The sequence below is a fragment of the Caretta caretta genome, chromosome 14 (genome assembly GCF_965140235.1).
Source record: "Caretta caretta isolate rCarCar2 chromosome 14, rCarCar1.hap1, whole genome shotgun sequence".
In the NCBI taxonomy this organism is placed as follows: domain Eukaryota; kingdom Metazoa; phylum Chordata; order Testudines; family Cheloniidae; genus Caretta; species Caretta caretta.
In genome coordinates this window covers 35,845,686-35,865,238 of record NC_134219.1, presented here as the reverse complement: position 1 = coordinate 35,865,238, position 19,553 = coordinate 35,845,686, and the positions used below count along the sequence as shown (strand labels likewise).

Here is a 19,553-nt window from a genome sequence, read left to right as displayed (position 1 = left end):
GGTTGTGGAGATATGAGCCCAGTTACAAGTTTCTAGGTTTGTTTATTTTGCTCAAAGCTAGAGATCCAATTATTGATGTGATGCAGGTCAAAATGGTCTCAATCTGTCTCATTTTACCCAAGGTAGTGCACGGCCCCCACGAAATCTTGGGGGACCCAAAATGAGAATGGAATTTAAGAAAGTCTGCGTGTTGGATTGTGCGCTTGTGCCAATACAGAAGGAGGGCTAGAGGATTTCCATTCCCGCCATTCTGTATGGTTTAAAGCTCAGTTTTTGGAAGTGCACTAGAAGCTGAATGGTTACTCGAATAGCTTTGAAATTTGGGTGCCTCAGGCAGGCCTGGGTAGCATTCGAGTTCCAAATTTGTTGTAATTTGACCAAGGGCTTCTGGAGTTATAAGCCCCTCCATAACTTCCAGTTTTCTTCTGCTGCCTTGTATTGTTTAATTGCGAGGTACTAATGACGGGATCAATCACAGACCTCATTGAGATTGACGGCTGTGAATTCATCCTTCAATTAACATAACTAACAATAAGTTAACCAAAAGCCCCCACCTTAAGCTTTGCCTACACTACCAATTTTGTCGGTTGGGATGTGAAAAAACCACCCCGACCAACAAAAGTTTGACCGACCCAAGCGATAAGGGAAGAAAGATCCGAAGGGTAGACACGGCGGTAAAGGTAAAAGCTGTAAGGTCCATAGTGTTGACATGGTCTAACTCTGTTGAGTTCCTCACTGGGTGAGTAAGAGGAGAAACAGCTCCATTTACTCGACTAGAGTTACTCTTTATTTACACCAGGCTGAAGGCGAGAAGAATGAGTCTCACTGAGTCCAGTGGAATCACTCCTGGTTTCCATGGGGGGAGTATCCGCACCAATGACCAGTGTGGGAACACACAGGGATGCCATTAACATCTCTCTGTTTGAACTGGGGTAAGTCAGCTTGGAAGCCCCAGCCCACATTTGTAGCTCTCTCCGTTCCAAACTGCAACCCTGGACTAGGTCACTTCATTTCCTTCCCCACCTACATTTCCATCCATACAAATGTCCTTTGCTTGATGTGGCCACCTCTCCATGGAATGGGGGAAAATGAAACAAAAACCTGTGAAGTGAAGAAATTTCCTTGGAGAAATTTGCTCTAATGAACACACGGCGTGCACCTCTATGATCAACCCCTGGAACTGCTGAAGTCAGTGGGAGCATTGCTAGTGACTGCAGTGGGATCAGGACTGGGCCTTCCCTGCTATGTAAGAGCTGAGGGTTGTGTGACTGACAGAAAAAGACTATTTCTATCAGGAAATTGCAAATTAATTTGAGATGGACCCAGCTCAGACACTGGGCTCTTTCTTGGGATCCTCACTTCCCCAAAGCTCAGGTGAGGGGGCTTAGGATCTGAGGTTCTGGTTCCACCCTAAAGCCCATCCCTGCAGAACCCACCTTTACTTTGACTGGCAACAATTGGCTCCTTTGATGGCTATCACAATCTCCATGGAGAGACCATGTAGTGAAGGGGACTGGGAGCCCGATCTACCCTCTCCCATTTTGAGATGATCTCTTCAAGTCCGCGCTGGTCCATGGTCTCTGCTGAGGCTGCTCACAGGGGATTAACACGTTCTAGTTTGGATGGATGAGATGTTTGGTGGGTGCTTTCATGACGTGTCCAAGGATGAGGCACAAAACCAATTTTTCACAGAGCTCAGAAGGGGAGGACACTGGGGCACTGCTCACTGGGGCTGGGTTGAATAGGTGACCTAGACATGAAAGCAGCTGCTTCATCTGTTATTTCCCAAGCCAGCATGTCCCATCCTGCGCCGAGATGGCTATAGCATTCGTGTGAACTGAGACCTCCTCTCCTTTCATATGTCCAGTGCTGGAAGCGAAGACCAGGGATTGTCCTGCTCTCTAAAGATGGCTTTTCCGGGAACAGAGAGACAAGATGGGTGAGGTAATATCTAGTGAGTAGAAAACAGCTCAGCAGAATGGGCACCATGTATCCCGGGTACTAATTGTTGATTTCCATGGAGAGGCCCCAGGAATGGGCTTGGCCCTCTTTGGGGGGGGACCTGTAACCAACACTGCAGCATCCTGTGTAATTAGAGCAGAAGCAGGGGGGTATGGGTGTTGCAGAATCTGGAACAATACAGTGGACACTTGCTCCAGGATGCGAGCTATGACAGGGATTTTCAGAGTGGTTTCAGGGAAACAGGTGCCCAATGCCCATTGTCTGCACAATGGAAGTTAGATGCTTAACTCTCTTAGGGTATGCCTACACTACGAAATAAGGTCGATTTTATAGAAGTCAATTTTTAGAAACTGATTTTATTCAATTGATCGCATATATCCCCACTAAGTGCATTAAGTCGGCGGAGTGCGTCATCAATACCGTGGCTTGCGTCGACTTACAGAGCAGTGCACTGTAAGTAGCTATCCCACAGTTCCCGCAGTCTCCGCTGCCCATTGGAATTCTGGGTTAAGCTCCCAATGCCTGATGGGGCAAAAACATTGTCGCACGTGATTCTGGGTACATGTCGTCAGGACCCCCCTTCCCTCCGTCCCTCCTTCTGTGAAAGCAACGGCAGAGAATCATTTCGCGCCTTTTTCTCTGGGTTACCCGTGCAGATGCCATACCACGGCAAGCCTGGAGCCTGCTCAGCTCACCGTACGTCTCCTGGGTGCTGCTGGCAGACGCGGTACTGAATTGCTACACAGCAGCAGCTCCTTGCCTTCACGGCAGACGGTGCAATAGGACTGATAGCCGGCATACGTCTCCTGGGTGCTCCTGGCAGACCTCGGTGAGGTCGATCGGGGCGCCTGGACAGACATGGCGCTCATCCTCTTAGAGCACTGAATGGGAGCCAGAGACTCCAGGTCATTCTCTTCTTTAAGTTTCATCTCATGGAGATTCAGTCCTGCCTGGAATATCATGCGAGCTGGAGGCTTCTGCCTCAGGCAGCTCTCCCAGCCAGCAGCACCGCGCGGTCGCATCTACCCAGCTATAATGATTTAGACCAGCTGAGAACCTGCCCCTTCACTTTTAAGAAACCTGTGTAACCCTTCTGCCAACAACAACCAGTCGGCAGCAACATGGGCCACGTTCAATATCTTGGGGGTCCTTTTCAACAATGCAACACAACACCGACTTGAGTCCCCAACTAGTAACCTGGCACAATTACACATCCCCCGTTGGGCACCTCTAGAGATAACACTTCCCCTCTCACAAGCACTCACCGAGTGTAGAAGAGAAACTTTTAATAAACAGGGGGAAAGTAAGCTGCCATTCATTTGGGAAAACACTGCAAGCAGGATTCATAACATAAACCATGAGCAAAACACCCACCCCAGAGTATGCTGGGCAGTGTCCTTTTGCCTCAGGTTCTTAAGTCCAGCAACCAAAAGTTCCTGTAACATGCCCTTCCCTTCACCGCACCCCACTCACAGCTGTTGTCCTTGGTTAGCAAAGACCCAGAGTTCAGAGATACATCTGTGGAGTTCACCGCCCACCCTGGTGGACGGAAAGAAAGGCACCTTGCTCTCTCCGCTGTCCAGGCATTTGCTCTGGCCTCTTCCGCTCCGCCCCACCCAGCCAGCCAGCCAGCCACCCACAACTCCACTGGCCTTTGGCACCCATGTCCCCTGCTTAGCAAGTGCAGTTTACTTGAGGGTGAGTTCCTCAGTCAGGGCATGTCAAGCACAGTTCTGCTGCCCTTGATTCACACAAGAAGGATACGCAACCCTTTATTACCCCTGCCCCAATAACAAAGTGTCTTGTGATCCAACACCAGCCAAAAGTCATTCCCATCATGCTGTGTGCCTAGGCAGAGAGGGAGTGTGTGATGGTGTTCCCCGGGCTGCAACCTGGGACTGTGGGATGGCTGTGGCTCCTGAATTCACTAGCCTGGTGTGTCTCTCACTGTGCTCTGCTAGCGACTAACAGCAAACCCCTCCAGGTGCTGTTATCACTCAGTCCAGAAGCATGTGAAGCCACACACCCAGCTAGATTGCATGAATGCTCCCAGAGCCACTCGTGAATCACACAAAGAAAGGCACCAGCCAGATCCCCCCAGCTCCCAGCCTTGTACCTCAGGAATATACCGTCTTGCACTGCTCAAGGCATTTAGGCACCTACCGATGGAGACAGGCACCTAGGGAGATTAATCAAAGCTCCTAAGTAAGCCAGGTGGCTAAATCCCATGGACGTTCAATGGGAGTGAGGCACCTAACCTGCTTAGGTGCTCTTGTAAATCCCACTGGGCACCTATTAGAATAGGTAGGTGCCTAAATCCCTTTATAATCCGTGCCCTGTGTCTATCTTCTCAAGTTCTAAGGCCTGGGCTTCACCTGAACTTCAGAAACATTACCCCTATCATTTGCAAAAGAGCCTATTGGAGCAAACCTTGGGTTTCTACAACTGATACACCACCATCTGCATCCCTCTGCAATAGCGACCACAGTGGACTTTATCCAGGGAAATGTAGGTGCTTACAGGGTTAGGCAGCCGCTGCGCAGAGCTTTTGAGGATGTAAATTTTGGACTTCGGCACCGAAATGCTTTTGCGTATTTAGCCCTCGGCTCCTGCTCAGTGGGGCTGGGTTTGGACAGGTGACTTAGAGGTGAAAGCAGCAACTTCATCTCTTATCTCCCAAGCCAGCCTGTCCCATCCTGCTCGACAATGTTTGTAGCATCCACGTGGAAATGGGGTGTGAACTGAGACCTCAGCTCCTCTCAGATGTTCAGGGGCCGAAGGCGAGGGACAGTCTTGCTCTCTCAAGTTGCCTTATTGGGGCACAATCTATTCCCAGGCTCTGCCACAGCGTGGTGCACCAAGCCTGGTGTGCCAGGGACATAACATCAGCCCAGGGATTCAGTTACTGAGAGCAACCAAAGCAATCAGACCAAGTGGGGCATCCCCTAGGAAACCCCTGTGAGGAGCACAGAGCTGTGATTATCCCCAGGGGGCATTAGCAGGGGAGAGAGTAGAAAACAGCTCAGCAGAAGGGACCCATTGTATCCTGGGTGCAAAATCACTGATATCCTTGGGGAGACCCCAGGAATGGGCTTGGCCCTCTGGAGGAACCAGTGACTGACTCTCCAGCATCCTGTGCAATTAGAGCAGACACAAGGGGCTGTGGGTGCTGCAGAATCTGGAACCGTACAGTGAACTTTCACTGCGGGCCATGAGCTGTGACAGGGATTTTCAGAGTGGCTTCAGGGAATTACGTGCCCAACTCCCATTGACTGCACAATGGGAGTTAGGCAACTAATGTCCTTAGACCCTTTTGAATATCCCAGACTTAATATAGAGAGATTTCTGTCTTGTCCCCTTGTATCCTAATTTTCTTTGCACCACCCTAACCCTAAGCGGCCAGATGATTAGCCCAAGGTTCTGAAGTCTGACATTTTTCAGTAGTACATATAGAAGCCCAGGTGGCAGCTGTGTGATTTTCCCTCACTCCCCACTTCCCGCTCGTGTGCTTCTCCCCTGCCCTGGAGGGACCCTTGCTATATAGGACAGAGGATTCCTTTCTGCATACTTCTGGACCTCTCTATAGTAATGGAGCACAAGAGTGCAAATCTATTTCCAGTGATGCCTACGTTTGTGTGTTGGAGGCACGTCTTCTAGAAACCGCACAAAGACCCCCAGTCCATTTCTTAAGGCCACCATGAAGCCATCACAAGGCACAAACTTCGATGCTTATGCCAACATAGTCACTAGCGGCCTGGCGGGGGAATGGTCCCTGTGCACCCCTAGGCAGTGATGAAGGCAAGGCTGGATGTTGAACACTGCAAAGCTCAGGGATGGATGTTTCTGTTTGGCCAATGATGAAGAGAGGGGTCATTTGTAAAATATGACAATAGATAATTTTCCACTTGACAAAGGCCTCAGCTGACATTTTCAAAGAGGCCTCATTTTCAAAGCTACCCAGCTACCACTGACTGTCAGCTATCCAATGACTATCAGCCTTTCTCGTGTACCCTGCTGGGACCAGATTGTTCTGCATGATCTAGAGGTGAGGTGGTCCCTATCTCAGCTGAGATGGGAGCAGCCTTATATTTTAAAACCTCAAACTCATGAGTCTTTGGTCCTGGGGTCTGTGTCTGGCTCATTTTAAAGGGACAGGGCCATTTGTAGAACCCATGTCTGGATACGGCTGCAGTTTACAAAGCCCTTCAGTGTTAGGAAGGGCTCAAAAATACGGTTTTTGGATCTGTCTTCAGTCTTCTGGGATGATATTGTTAAAGCCTCTTCGGGGATATCAGACACTCAGGGCTAGATTCACAGAAGGAATTAGGGCCTGGTTTTTTTAAGGTATTTAAGCATCTAGTAGGACTTTCAAAACACCCTTTGATTTCAATTGGATTTAGGTACCTAAATGCTTTTGAAAATCCCACAAGGCACCTAAATACCTTTAAAAATCTTGCCTTTAGGTATTCTAACGATGAGCATTGCAGCACCTAACATTTAGGCACTTAGAAAATCCCCATGATTCCTAAAGCCTGTGTTTGGAGCCCAGGCTCCCTGTTCAATGAATGGGGAGAGGTAAACACCTAAATGGGATCCACAGTTGCCAGCATGCGGTGGGGAGGTGCCTAACCTGACCACTGGGAGATGATGACTAGACTCGGGTGTGCCACGCTCCGCCCCCTCACAGAGATAGTTGCCTATGTCGAACTGTTGAGTGGCGCCTATCCCTGCTTGTGATGCATACCTGGGAACCCTCTCCTTGGGTCAGGCCCCTCCAGTGTTTTGTGTGAGAAGGAGAAGGCCCTCCTGTTTAACTTTTAGCCCAGTGGTTAGGGTACTTACCTGGCCATGGGGAAACCCCCAGTTCAAGTCCCCCCTCTGCCTGAGGAGGAGAAGGGATTTGAAGGGGGATCTGCCACCTTTTGGGTGAGTGTCCTTATCACTGGGCTGTGGGATATTCCGACGTGGGGCTCCCTCAACCTCTCCTGTTCAAGCTGTTCTACTTTGGATTAAATCATTAAAGAATCATTGGGTCAGAGAGGGAGAGAGACCACATGAGAATTACCCTGTAGCCTGGTGGTCAAAGCACTCACCTGGGAGACCCCATGTCCAGCCATTACATTAATTTTTCTCTTACTACAGACAGCACTAAACTAAAAAGCTCAATGGGCTGCAGATGCAACGCTGCATGACTTTTAAAAAATATTTATTTCACATTGGTCGCCCAGCAGGTGTAAATTGGCTGTAGCTCCTTTGGAGTCAATGGGCCCATTCCATTCAGCACAGTTATTTTACCAGCCATTAAACAAAAGAAATCTAATGCATTTCTAGCTAGATTACTTACTAACTTTTTACAGGAGTTCTGAGCTGCATTCCTGATCTCTTCCTGGCAAAAGCGTCACACAGACAGACATACCCTTTGTTCCCCCCCTCCCCCCCCCTCCAGCTTTGAAAGTATCTTGTCTCCTCATTGGTCATTTTGGTCAGGTGCCAGCGAGGTTATCTTAGCTTCTTAACCCTTTACAGGTGAAAGGGTTTTGCCTCTGGCCAGGAGGGATTTTACAGCACTGTGGAGAAAAAGGTGGTTACCCTTCCCTTTATATTTATGACACATATCATTAATAATACAATAATATCCCAACAATCTACACATAATCATGTCAGTAGGAACTAAGCCATGCATAATCCTCTTTTGCACTCTTTTGTCATTGTGGGGAGCAAACCTTCAGTTCGCTCAGAAAACCCCATCAAAGAGATGACATATGGATACTCCCAAGAAGGGACAAACATTGAAAATCCCATCTCACCAAATACTCACCATCTTCTCAGGCCTTTCCACCGCCAAAACCTCCTAAAATAAACAAACAAACAAAACCACCAATCAACCAGTTAAGCAAAAATAAGCTAAAAATCTGACAAACAAACAAACAAAAAACACAAAGAACAAATGCATCGATATCTCCATCTGAGTTTTTATCCCAAAATATAAGAAGAGCCAAAGATCTCACCAGGGACTCTGCTATGGCTACTGATTTTATAGGCAAGGGTCTCAGGTAGTATTGTGATCGGTAGCAGTATATGATATATTCCAATCTTATTTACATTGGTGTAAACCTATAGAAACTCCTTTTTTTCCTGAGTCATGTTTGTCTGTATCTTTACTAGTGCAAATACCCAATTCCGCATAAACAGAGTGCACAGTATTTTCTCATGGAGGCAATAATGTCATCAGATTTTATTTATAAAGAAATACAGAATGAAATTGCTACCGAAGGAGACATATGGACATTTTGTTCTTAGTGAATAACCTCCAACCTATCTGTTTACTCAGTGCACCTTTGATCTCTTTGTTTCTCATGCTGTAGATGATCGGATTCATCATTGGTGGCAACACAGAATAGAGAACAGCCACTATGAGATTCAGACCTGAGGTTGAGCTGGAGGTGGGTTTCAGGTAGGCAAAGGCAGCAGTACTAAAGAACAAGGACACCACGGTGAGGTGAGGGAGGCAGGTGGAGAAGGCTTTATGCCCACCCTGCTTAGAGGGGATTCTCAGCACTGCTTTGAAGATCTGAACATATGACACAATTATGAAAAGAAAGCAGCTTAAGCCTAAGAATGAACTAAAGATGAGAAACCCAACTTCAATGAGGTACAAGTCAGAGCAGGCGAGATTGAGGAGCTGGGGGATTTCACAGAAGAACTGATCCACCACGTTGCTTCCACAGAAGGAGATTTCAAAGGTGATCCCAGTGTGCAGTGCAGAGTAGAGAATTCCAATGATCCAGGCACTGGCTGCCATTTGGACACATGCTGTCCTGTTCATCACTGTCTCATAGTGCAGTGGTTGGCAGATGGCGACGTATCGGTCGTACGCCATGATGGTCAGTAAGGCAAAATCTGCTGAAGCGAAGAAGATGACGAGAAAGACTTGGGCAACACATCCAGAATAAGAAATCAATCTGGTGTTCGTGAGGGAACTGGCCATGGATTTGGGGATGATGACAGAGATGGAGCCGAGGTCTAGGATGGACAGATTCATCAGGAAGAAGTACATGGGAGCGTGAAGGTGGCGGTCAAGGGCTATGGCTGTGATGATGAGAAGGTCCCCCAGCAGGGATATCAGGTAAAGCAGTAGAAACACCACAAAGTGTAAAATCTGCAGCTCCCGAATGTCAGAGAATCCCAGGAGAAGGAACTCGGTCACAGCAGTTTGGTTGGACATTTTCGTCCGCAGTACACTGTGCGATGTCTGTGGAGGGAATGAGAAAGAAAATGGTCAGGATTAGAGCGACAGAGGAAATGGCCCTGATTCCCCTTTCCCTAATATCTCATTCTATGAATGTCAAAGGTGCACAGAACTCATCACTTACAATGAGTAGGTGTTGTTAGTGCTCCTCGCCTCTCACAATCAATGAGTCATGTTACCACACTAGTGTAAATTAGGTCAGCTCCTTTAAAGTCAATGGAGCTTCGTCACTTTATCTTATCTGAGGATTTGGCCCAAGGTGTGGCTTGATAAAATGCAATATGAAGGATGGAACAAAGCTCACTCCAAACCCAACAATTCTCACAACTTGGGTATGAAACTGATAAACTAAAATTCTAACACAGCCTGATTCTCACTTTGCAGGGCAATATGATGTTGACTCACCCAGCATTGTAAATAGCAGCTCATCTGTCATTTTTCCACCCCAAACTCTGTGCATAGAGGCTGGTTGGAAATTTTCAGCTGTGTTCTTTTTAATGGAGATTGTTTTTTAAGCTAAATAACAACACATCTCAGAATCTGTCTGCTTTTCTCAAACATTTTGGGATTGTTTTGTAAAAAAAAAAATGAAAACTTAAAAAAACAAACTATATTGGTTTTGGAATAAAAAAAAATCAGTTTTCAGCAGAAAGTTTTCAGTTGCCAAAAACTGGGGAGGGGGGGGGAAGGGGGAGAAATGGATTTAGGGTGTTCAGTGAAAAGTAAAAATTTTCCTGATGGGAGAAAAATTCCAGTCAGCAGTAGGTATTTGATTAAACTGATGGGAAAGGTCTTAACCAGTTCGTATTGTAATTCATATTTATCATCTTAATTCTTCCCTGTATGTTGATCCCCTAACACATTTAATTGACATAGCAAACTTCCTGTGCTAGTCTTTGTGGATTTTTTCCCAATGGAAGACACATTCAGTCATCCAGCACTAGGATTTTTTGGTCATTATCTATCTTTATAGCAGAATCTAGAAGCTAATGGCACAGGTATCTGAGAATCCTTTCAGCCTCATTCTGCGATTGAACTAGACTCAAACCGATTGCTCTCTGCAGATGAGCTGTGAGTAGCTGGCGTTGAGCTGCACTGACATTAAAGGACTGATGCTGTGGGAAGGTGATTTATCCATATCTATTTCCTGAGGACTAGCAGGACTCACGCCCTGGAGTCCTTCACAGCTCAGAAGCAGAGATTCAGAGGCAAGGGCACAGAAACAAAGGTGAGAACGCCAAAAGGGCCATTCAGACCCTCTAGTCTGACCCCAGCATAACACAGGGCGTACAGTCGCCACCGGGGTTCCCTGATTCCAGCCAAGCTTCTGTGTTATCTGTGAGCCAGGATTAAAAGATAGCACCTAACCTGCTCAGATGCTATTGTAAATCCCCAAAGGCGCTTTTCTCCTTCTTTAGGTGCTTAAACCCTTTGTAATCCTGGTCCTGTGTCTATCTTGTTAACTTCCAAGGAAATCCTGGAAATATGGGTTCTAGTCCCATTTACCTCCTGTATGTCCTTTGGCAACATTGAGATAGACTGGCTTTAACTGGTGGTTCAACTCTGAGTCTAAAGGTGCTAGTGTGCATAACATATCAACTGTGGGTATCAGCTCCGCTGCTTATTCAATTTTGACCTTCCAGTAATTATCCCTTTGACACAGAAACAAACCCAGTTTCAAGAGAAAAAATGGTTTTGAAATTATGGTATTATTGAACAGTATTAGTGTTCCCCTCCCTTGTTTAAAGTTCCATTCCAAATTAGAGATGTTTGGAAATTTAGATTTTTTTTGTAGTAGTAGGAAAATGAGTTTTTTGTAGGAAAACGAGTTTTTGAACTAAACAAAAATGTTCAGAGAAAGTATCCCCTATACTCAGATATTTGGTTTTGTTTTTTTGAAATCTGCAAATCCCAATATTCTTTGGTTTGCAATGTGCAATTCCCAGTTTGTAGTAGTTTTTAGCTGAAAAGAAATTAGTTGTTGGTTGCTAAACCCTGCAAACATTTCTGATTTCTGATGCAAAGTCATTGTCCACCTTCTTTTTCTCTGACTGGATCTAGATGTCTGACTAGACTGAAAGTTAATTCCTTAAAGAGTTCAAATTGTAACTTATATTTCGTTTCTTACATTCTGCTGAAAAGAAATCTGACAGGTTCTAGCTGTTTGATAATAAAAGTCTTTAAAAGTTCCAATTACAATTCATATCTCTATTATTAAATTTGTCTGTATATTAATACCTTCACATGTAGAATTGAAAGCAAAAATGTAGTCTGTTGGTCTTTGTGGATTTTTTCCCAACGTGCGATGCTTTTGATCCTCCAGTGCCAGGATTCTTTGGTCATCTCTCTCTCATGCCCCATCACTGTATTATCCAGCAGCAGTTTCCATGTCCCTTCGCTGGATTTCCTGAGTCTCTCTGCAGTTCCTAGTAGACAGGGATCCACTCCACAGAGGGGCGCTCCCTACTCCCCTCCTTGGACAGGCTTGGCTGGGAGACGAAGGACTAAATGGGATCAGAGACTGAAAACTCCTCCCAGCTCTAGAGCTGATCCTGTCTTGTGCAGGGTTCAGATATTGTCACAGCCCAGGATGTCCCTACTCTGGGGCTAAATAGTTGAATCCGGTCTCCAAGGCTTTACGCCCAGCTCTGATCTCACCTCTGGAGCAAACCACCCTGACAACCTGCCCAACTCTAACCCCACAGAGGGAGAACAGTACCCGCCCTTTATCTCACTTGTTGGCAACATCCCTGGAAGGACCCTTGGCTAAAAACAAGGCAGGGTAGAGGCCCAAAGCATGTCCCAAGGTGTTTGTAGAATGAATCATAGAATCTCAGGTTTGGAAGGGACTAAAACAGCGATTTCTAACACAGACACATGATCCACAATAGCGAAGAGCCTTGTCGCACCAGAATCTTAGCTGGCCTGGAATAGCCTGTTCCTTTATTAACATCACGTAATCACTTCTGGGGGAGCAGAGACTTTTTTTTCCTCCTGCATTGTATCAGCAGCTCTTGGGATGCCTCTGCTAGAGGAACCCACAGCTCAGGCTGCCTTGTCTGACTGAAGTCAGTCACCAAGAGGTACCCAGAGGTGAAGACTAAAAACTAAGGTCCAGGTCATGGGCTTGTGTAAATTGTTACACTTCCATTGAGTTCATGGTAGTTTGACCTATTTACGCCAACTGGGAATCTGGGCCTTGGATTTCCGTCGAGCGATGTCAATTTACATCAGCTGGGGATCTAGCCCATTACACAGTTATAAATCCATATTTTTTGCCTGCCAATGTGATCCGAAGCGGATTCAAAAGTTCTGAACCCGTCTGCACTTTCTTAGCTCTTTGCCCCATGGGTTTAATTACAAGTGTAACTTTTATTGGTGGCGAAGAATGGTTCAGTCCCTCTAGGGATAGAACTTTGGAGGAATTCAGTGTTGCACAGTTTTCAAGTATATCATCTTCAACTTCTGTTGGGATGAATGGCCCAGAATCAATCTTTCTTTCTTTCTTTCTTTCTTTCTTTCTTTCTTTCTTTCTTTCTTTCTTTCTTTCTTTCTTTCTTTCTTTCTCAGCCATTATATTAATTTTTCTCTTACTACAGATAGCACTAAACTAAAAAGCTCAATGGGCTGCAGATGCAACGCTGCATGACTTTTAAAAAATATTTATTTCACATTGACAGGTTTCAGAGGAACAGCCGTGTTAGTCTGTATTCGCAAAAAGAAAAGGAGTACTTGTGGCACCTTAGAGACTAACCAATTTATTTGAGCATGAGCTTTCGTGAGCTACAGCTCAAGTGAGCTGTAGCTCACGAAAGCTCATGCTCAAATAAATTGGTTAGTCTCTAAGGTGCCACAAGTACTCCTTTTCTATTTCACATTGGTCGCCCAGCAGGTGTAAATTGGCTGTAGCTCCTTTGGAGTCAATGGGCCCTGCTGCCTATTCTGCAGAGTGTTAATCGCCCACTTCATGTTAAGTGGTCTCCTACGATATGTGTGATCCCCTTATGCATAACAATCTGTCCCACCTTGTACTGATCTTGGACACTATGGTTCTCTTCTCCAGACCAGAGGAAGAGCTCTGTGAAGCACGAAAGCTTGTCCCATCCACCAACAGAAGTTGGTCCAATAAAAAATGATACCTCACCTTCTTTGTCTCTCTCAAAATCTTGAAAAGTCTTGCAGGATGGGAAACCCATTTCCCACCCAGCTGCATTCTTCAGGTATTCTTCCCTGCTCTGTGCCTGGTTACCCGGTAGATCGAGATAACAATACAACTTAGCTGTAGATCTCAAAGTGATTTATCATGCTGGGTCAGTATCATCATCCTCATTTTTCAGAGTGTACAGAGAGGGGAAGTGACTGGCCAGAGGTCACACAGCAGCTCTGAGGAAAATAACCCGGGTGTCATGAGTCCCAGGGCCTTCGGGTATGTCTACACGGGGATAAAAGCCCTGTGGCATGGCTTCGGCAAGCCTGGGTCATCTGACTCGGGGTTGCAGAGCTTGGACTGTGGGGCTTAGAATTGCTGTGTAGGATCCTAGAGCTCGGGCTCCAGCCTGGGTCCGAATGTCTACACAGCAATTTTTCAGCCCTGGAGCCCAAGCCCCATGAGCTCGAGTCGGCGGATCCAGGCCAGCCATGGGTTTATTAATCCCTGTGGTGACATACCTGAGTAATGTCACTCCCTCTGGTCATGTAGCAATTGTGACACTGACAGGCCAGCTCAGGTCAGAGCAATAGGCCAATTCATTTGTATGTTGTTAGGGCTTCCCCTACCCTCCCTTGGTTCTTGTTATGCAGACAGAAAGCAGGTAGCCAGTGTCCAAACTGCCGGCAATACATAACCACAGCTCTTTACACCAACAGAGCTTCCTCTCCCTCCTCCTTTGTAGTGGGCTTAATTATACCTGTAGTGTATGCCCCGGTACCCTGAACCCTGGTACCACCCTTGCAATTTATGGTCGTATTCCGTTTTGGAGCGTCTTGAGGGTGGGGGCTTCGGTACCACCTCTTTTGTACCCCATGGGAGGGGTAGGGAGTGAAGTTATGCACCGGTCAAGGTTACCTTTTTCATTGGTTTTTAGTGTTCCTTACAGCTTCCCCCCATCTCCCTGGCCCCTCCCAACTGGTTACTTGACCTTGTCTTGGGAGAGGAGTCAGGCAGCCGTCAATTATACACTCGTATATCAAACTCCCGCCATATCCAGCAACACTGGAACCCTATTTCTTATCTTTCCTCTTTGTATTGAAAAACCCCCATCTGTAGGCAGAAGCAACACACAAAGGTGTCCCATCCCCCCCCCCCCTTGTTCACATATGTTGATAAGGGTATAAGACACAAACAATTCTATTTTAAAAACCTCAAAATTCAAGTGGGCAAACAAAACCCAAAATTCTATCTCAGGCAAATAAACAGGACTACATACTATATTACCATCACTAACGTGTGACTATCAAAGAAATGTTAAGTGTACTAATTCACTCAAGTGTTAATTTAGTTCAAAGGAAATGGGAATGATATTGCCTTCACTTATCTGTAACCCGTTGTATGCTATCCCTTTAAATTATGTATATCCCTCTACTTAATTAACCCTAGATCAAAAGTGTGAATTTATTTGATGTGTGAACTTCATGAAAACTAAGGAAGGATTGTTGTATGCTGTTACATTGCAATTTACATTGCATGTATCCCGGTAATTACGTTTGCCCATCAAATGCAATTGGAGCCTTGGAAATGTAAATGAAGAACATGCTACCTTCAAAGCAAGGGTCATTGTGTTGGACAAAGAGAAATCCACAGACCCAGTCTGCGTTTAGTCATCAGAGGAAAAACCCATGCTGTGATGGAAACACTTGCCAGATTGCTTTCTGGGGAAGACAGATGTGAGAATGGATCCAGGGAATGGTTCTGTCTTTCTGAGCTGTTTGGACACTTTCAGGGAACATTCCAGATGCAAGCAATGTGCCAGCAATGCCCCTCTGCCATGTACATTGGTCAAACTGGACAGTCTCTACGTAAAAGAATAAATGGACACAAATCAGGTGTCAAGAATTATAACATTCATAAACCAGTTGGAGAACACTTCAATCTCTCTGGTCATGCGATTACAGACATGAAAGTCACTATATTACAACAAAAAAACTTCAAAAACAGACTCCAACGAGAGACTGCCGAATTGGAATTAATTTGCAAACTGGATACAATTAACTTAGGCTTGAATAGAGACTTAGAATGGATGGGTCATTACACAAAGTAAAACTATTTCCCCATGTTTGTTTATTTCTTCCCTCCCCCCCCCCCCCGCCACGCTGTTCCTCAGTTGTTCCTGTTAACTGCTTGAGATGGCCCACCTTGATTATCACTACAAAAAGTTTCCCCCCTTCTTGTTAACTGCTGGAAATGGCTCACCTTGATTATCACTACAAAAAGTTTCCCCCCTCCCTCCCCCCACCCCGCTCTCCTGCTGGTAATAGCTCATCTTAATTGATCACTTTCCTTACAGGTTTGGTTTTTTGGTTTGGTTTTTTTCTCATGTTCTCTGTGTGTATATATATATGTCCTCACTGTGTTTTCCACTAAAGCATCCGATGAAGTGAGCTGTAGCTCACGAAAGTTTATGCTCAAATAAATTGGTTAGTCTCTAAGGTGCCACCAGTACTCCTCTTCTTTTTGCGAATACAGACTAACACGGCTGCTACTCTGAAACCTGAAAAGATGCAAGACAGAGATCCCCAAAGTTATCTTGGGTAACCCTGAGAGACTTATGGAAAACTAGCAGATACCACATCTCTGCTGTCACTTTGGACTGACAAACTTGGACTGTCCAAACCTGTTCATGTATTTTACCTGCTTTAAACTCTCAATAACTTTCATTTCTTTTCTTAGCTAACAAAACTTTAGTTAGTTTACTAGAGAAATTTGCTGCCAGCATTGCCTTTGCTGTGAGATCAAGAGTATCCATTGACCTGGGATAAGTGACTGACCCTTTGGGGTTGGGAGTAACCCAATAGAATGTGATTCTTTGTTTTAATAACCTTTTATCACAAAGTCCAGTTTATCTGATTGATAAGATTGGCTGGAGATCCTAGGGGACTGTCTGTGACTCCATGGTAATACTAATATAGTCATCCAGGAGTTCACATTTATTACTGGCTTGGTGAAATCTAATTATCGAATATACCACCAGTTTGGGGTGTCTGCCCTGTGTTCTGACCGTCTGACCTGAGATTGGCACTCATGGTTGTGAGCCGTTCCAGACAGCGTGACAGCAGGAATTGAGGTCCAGGTGGTTTGGACGCTAACCTGGAACCTGAGAGACCCAGCTCAGCTACCTGCTTTGCCATGAGTTTCCTGTGTGATCTTGGGCACGTCATTCTGTCCGGACAACAGTTCTCATCTATAGCATTGATATAATAGTACTGCCCTGCCTTGTAGGGTTGGGGTGAGGATAAATATATTAAAAAGTTAATGATTAAAACAGAGGTGGTTGGAAGCTTTGTTTCCTCATGAAACTTTTATGGTTTTTTTGTTAAATAAAATCCCCAACATTTCTCAAATCTGAACTTTTTTGTCTGAAAACTGTCAAAAAACATTAAATTAAACTAAACTAAATTAAATTAAATTAAAAATACAATTTTAAGGCAAAGCTATTTGTTTTTCCAGTTTTCATTTCTTTAAATGAAAAACAGAAAATGTTCAAGGAAAGTGAAGACTTTCTGTGAAAATTTTGTTTGGTGAAACCTGCAATTTATACATTGGAAAACATCATGATGGAATGCAGTCATGGCAGCTATACAGACACTTTAGATAGAGCAGTGAATAATGGAACTTTTTTTCCTGATCATTGTCAAACTCAGATTCAAGACTCAGAAGGTTTGTCAGACCACTCTGTTTATTAGCAAAGCGCTTTGCCAATGCATCCAGATATGTGTGCCTCTTGCAAAAGCTCAAGCTAACTTATTTAAACAGATAAGCCAAAGCCAATTTAACATAAGAGACAAAAGGAAGCAGAAACTGACAAATATACGTACATATCTTATTTGCATACTAACGTTTATCAATCTCCTACCTCAGTAGGAGCTCTAAGTTAATTAGTTTGAGGACCCATTGTCTCACACTCCTTAATGTTTCTCTTCCTGACAACTATATTTCAACAAACCCTTCAAGCAGCATTTCTTCAATGAATTATAATTTCAATATATTTCATTCTACTTTCACATCATCTATAGAGTTGAATTATAACAGTTCCATCCATTCGAAGCTATCATGAGGCTGATGTCGTTCTCAGATTAAATTCATCCATGGGCACCATTTAATTTGATGCCTGAATGGGAACTGAGTTCTTCTGAGCTTGCCTCTGGGCATAAAAAATAAGTTACATTTCATGTTCAGCACTGGATGAGTTGATTTTTCACCTGCTGTGAAGCACCAAGTATTGGCTATTGCCCAGAGCCACCAACTATGTCAGTGGCAAAACCAAAAACCAAGTCCCATGAGATCTGGGTGCATAATACCTTGGAGGACATGGGCCTGGAACAAGTTCCCAACTCCTATCTACTGCACTAACTTCTTTAGATTTCCTTGAAAATAAAAGCCCAAATATGGAATTTTTTTGCACCATTCTGGAGTCCTTTCAGGATGCAGAATAAAAGTGACATTTGAAAATGTGGCTCAAAATAATTCTTGCAAATTTTGTTTTAAAATTAACAAGACAGCAAATACAAAAGTTGAAGGACTCCTGAAATGAGCTGCACTTGGAATGGGAGGAAATTATGCATTTTGAGGCATCACCTTTGAACAGACTCAAATCTCACTATCTTAGGAGCTGCAGGAAGACAGCAGCTTTTGATCTTTATACCAGGCTCAGCGGTAAGTCCTTATTAATGTTCACTTCCAAACACACACGCACAAAATCATATTTTCCCATAAATACGCAATTATGTACCCGTAGAAACACACGCACAATAATCCACAGTCATAACTCTCATGTAGTCACACAATATTTTTCACTAATAAACACACAATATTGTGTATTCACAAACACAACAATAATGCACACTTGCACACCAGAAGAAGCACTGACAACACATACAAAAGTTATGCAATATTTTTCATAATAAACACATGATATTGTACATTCTCATGGACACACACGAACAGAAAACTCACATGCACTTTGATTTCAGCTCAGGTATACACTCACAATAATGTACACTGACAACACCACACATGTGAGCAGTGTACTTGACTAGCAAACACACACTGAAAGCAATGTCTCAGTACATTGAACTTATCATGTAATCTCACAAAAAGAAACACATAAGCCAAATCGACACTAGAAACTTTCACCATCATAGCAATGTCTGCTTGGAAGTGCGATTTTTTGGGCAACATTTCTATACCGGTAAAACCCCTCGTGTAAACATGGTTAAACCAGCTTACAAATGCTTCTGCGGTATGGCTTGTTTCTCTCAGCCCTGGTCTACACTAGGACTTTAGGTCGAATTTAGCAGCATTAAATCGATGTAAACCTGCACCCGTCCACACGATGAAGCTCTTTATTTCGACTTAAAGGGCTCTTAAAATCGATTTCCTTACTCCACCCCTGACAAGTGGATTAGCGCTTAAATTGGCCTTGCCGGCTCGAATTTGGGGTACTGTGGACACAATTCGACGGTATTGTCCTCCGGGAGCTATCCCAGAGTGCTCCATTGTGACCACTCTGGACAGCACTCTCAACTCAGATGCACTGGCCAGGTAGACAGGAAAAGAACCGTGAACTTTTGAATCTCATTTCCTGTTTGGCCAGCGTGGTAAGCTGCAGGTGACCATGCAGAGTTCATCAGCAGAGGTGACCATGATGGAGTCCCAGAATCGCAAAAGAGCTCCAGCATGGACCGAATGGGAGGTACGGAATCTGATCGCTGCTTGGGGAGAGGAATCCGTGCTATCAGAACTTCGTTCCAGTTTTTGAAATGCCAAAACCTTTCTGAAAATCTCCCAGGGCATGAAGGACAGAGGCCATAACAGGGACCCGAAGCAGTGCCGCGTGAAACTGAAGGAGCTGAGGCAAGCCTACCAGAAAAGCAGAGAGGCGAACGGCCGCTCCGGGTCAGAGCCCCAAACATGCCGCTTCTATGATGAGCTGCATGCCATTTTAGGGGGTTCAGCCACCACTACCCCAGCCGTGTTGTTTGACTCCTTCAATGGAGATGGAGGCAATACGGAAGCAGGTTTTGGGGACGAAGAAGATGATGAGGAGGAGGAGGTTGTAGATAGCTCACAGCAAGCAAGTGGAGAAACCGGTTTTCCCGACAGCCAGGAACTGTTTCTCACCCTGGA

At 45.0% G+C, this 19,553-nt stretch overlaps 2 protein-coding genes across 2 annotated transcripts in view; one reads left to right on the top strand and one right to left on the bottom strand.

The window, feature by feature from the left end:
- The window catches only part of LOC142069220 (E3 ubiquitin-protein ligase TRIM11-like), a 264,114-nt gene that overhangs the window by 223,178 nt on the left and 21,383 nt on the right, over positions 1-19,553 (top strand). The gene's annotated exons all lie outside the window — the stretch shown is intronic.
- Positions 8,202-9,187, bottom strand: LOC142069092 (olfactory receptor 14A16-like). The gene has a single exon (XM_075119460.1). The coding sequence runs from the start codon at positions 9,185-9,187 to the stop codon at positions 8,228-8,230; it is 960 nt and encodes a 319-aa protein (XP_074975561.1). The 3' UTR covers positions 8,202-8,227.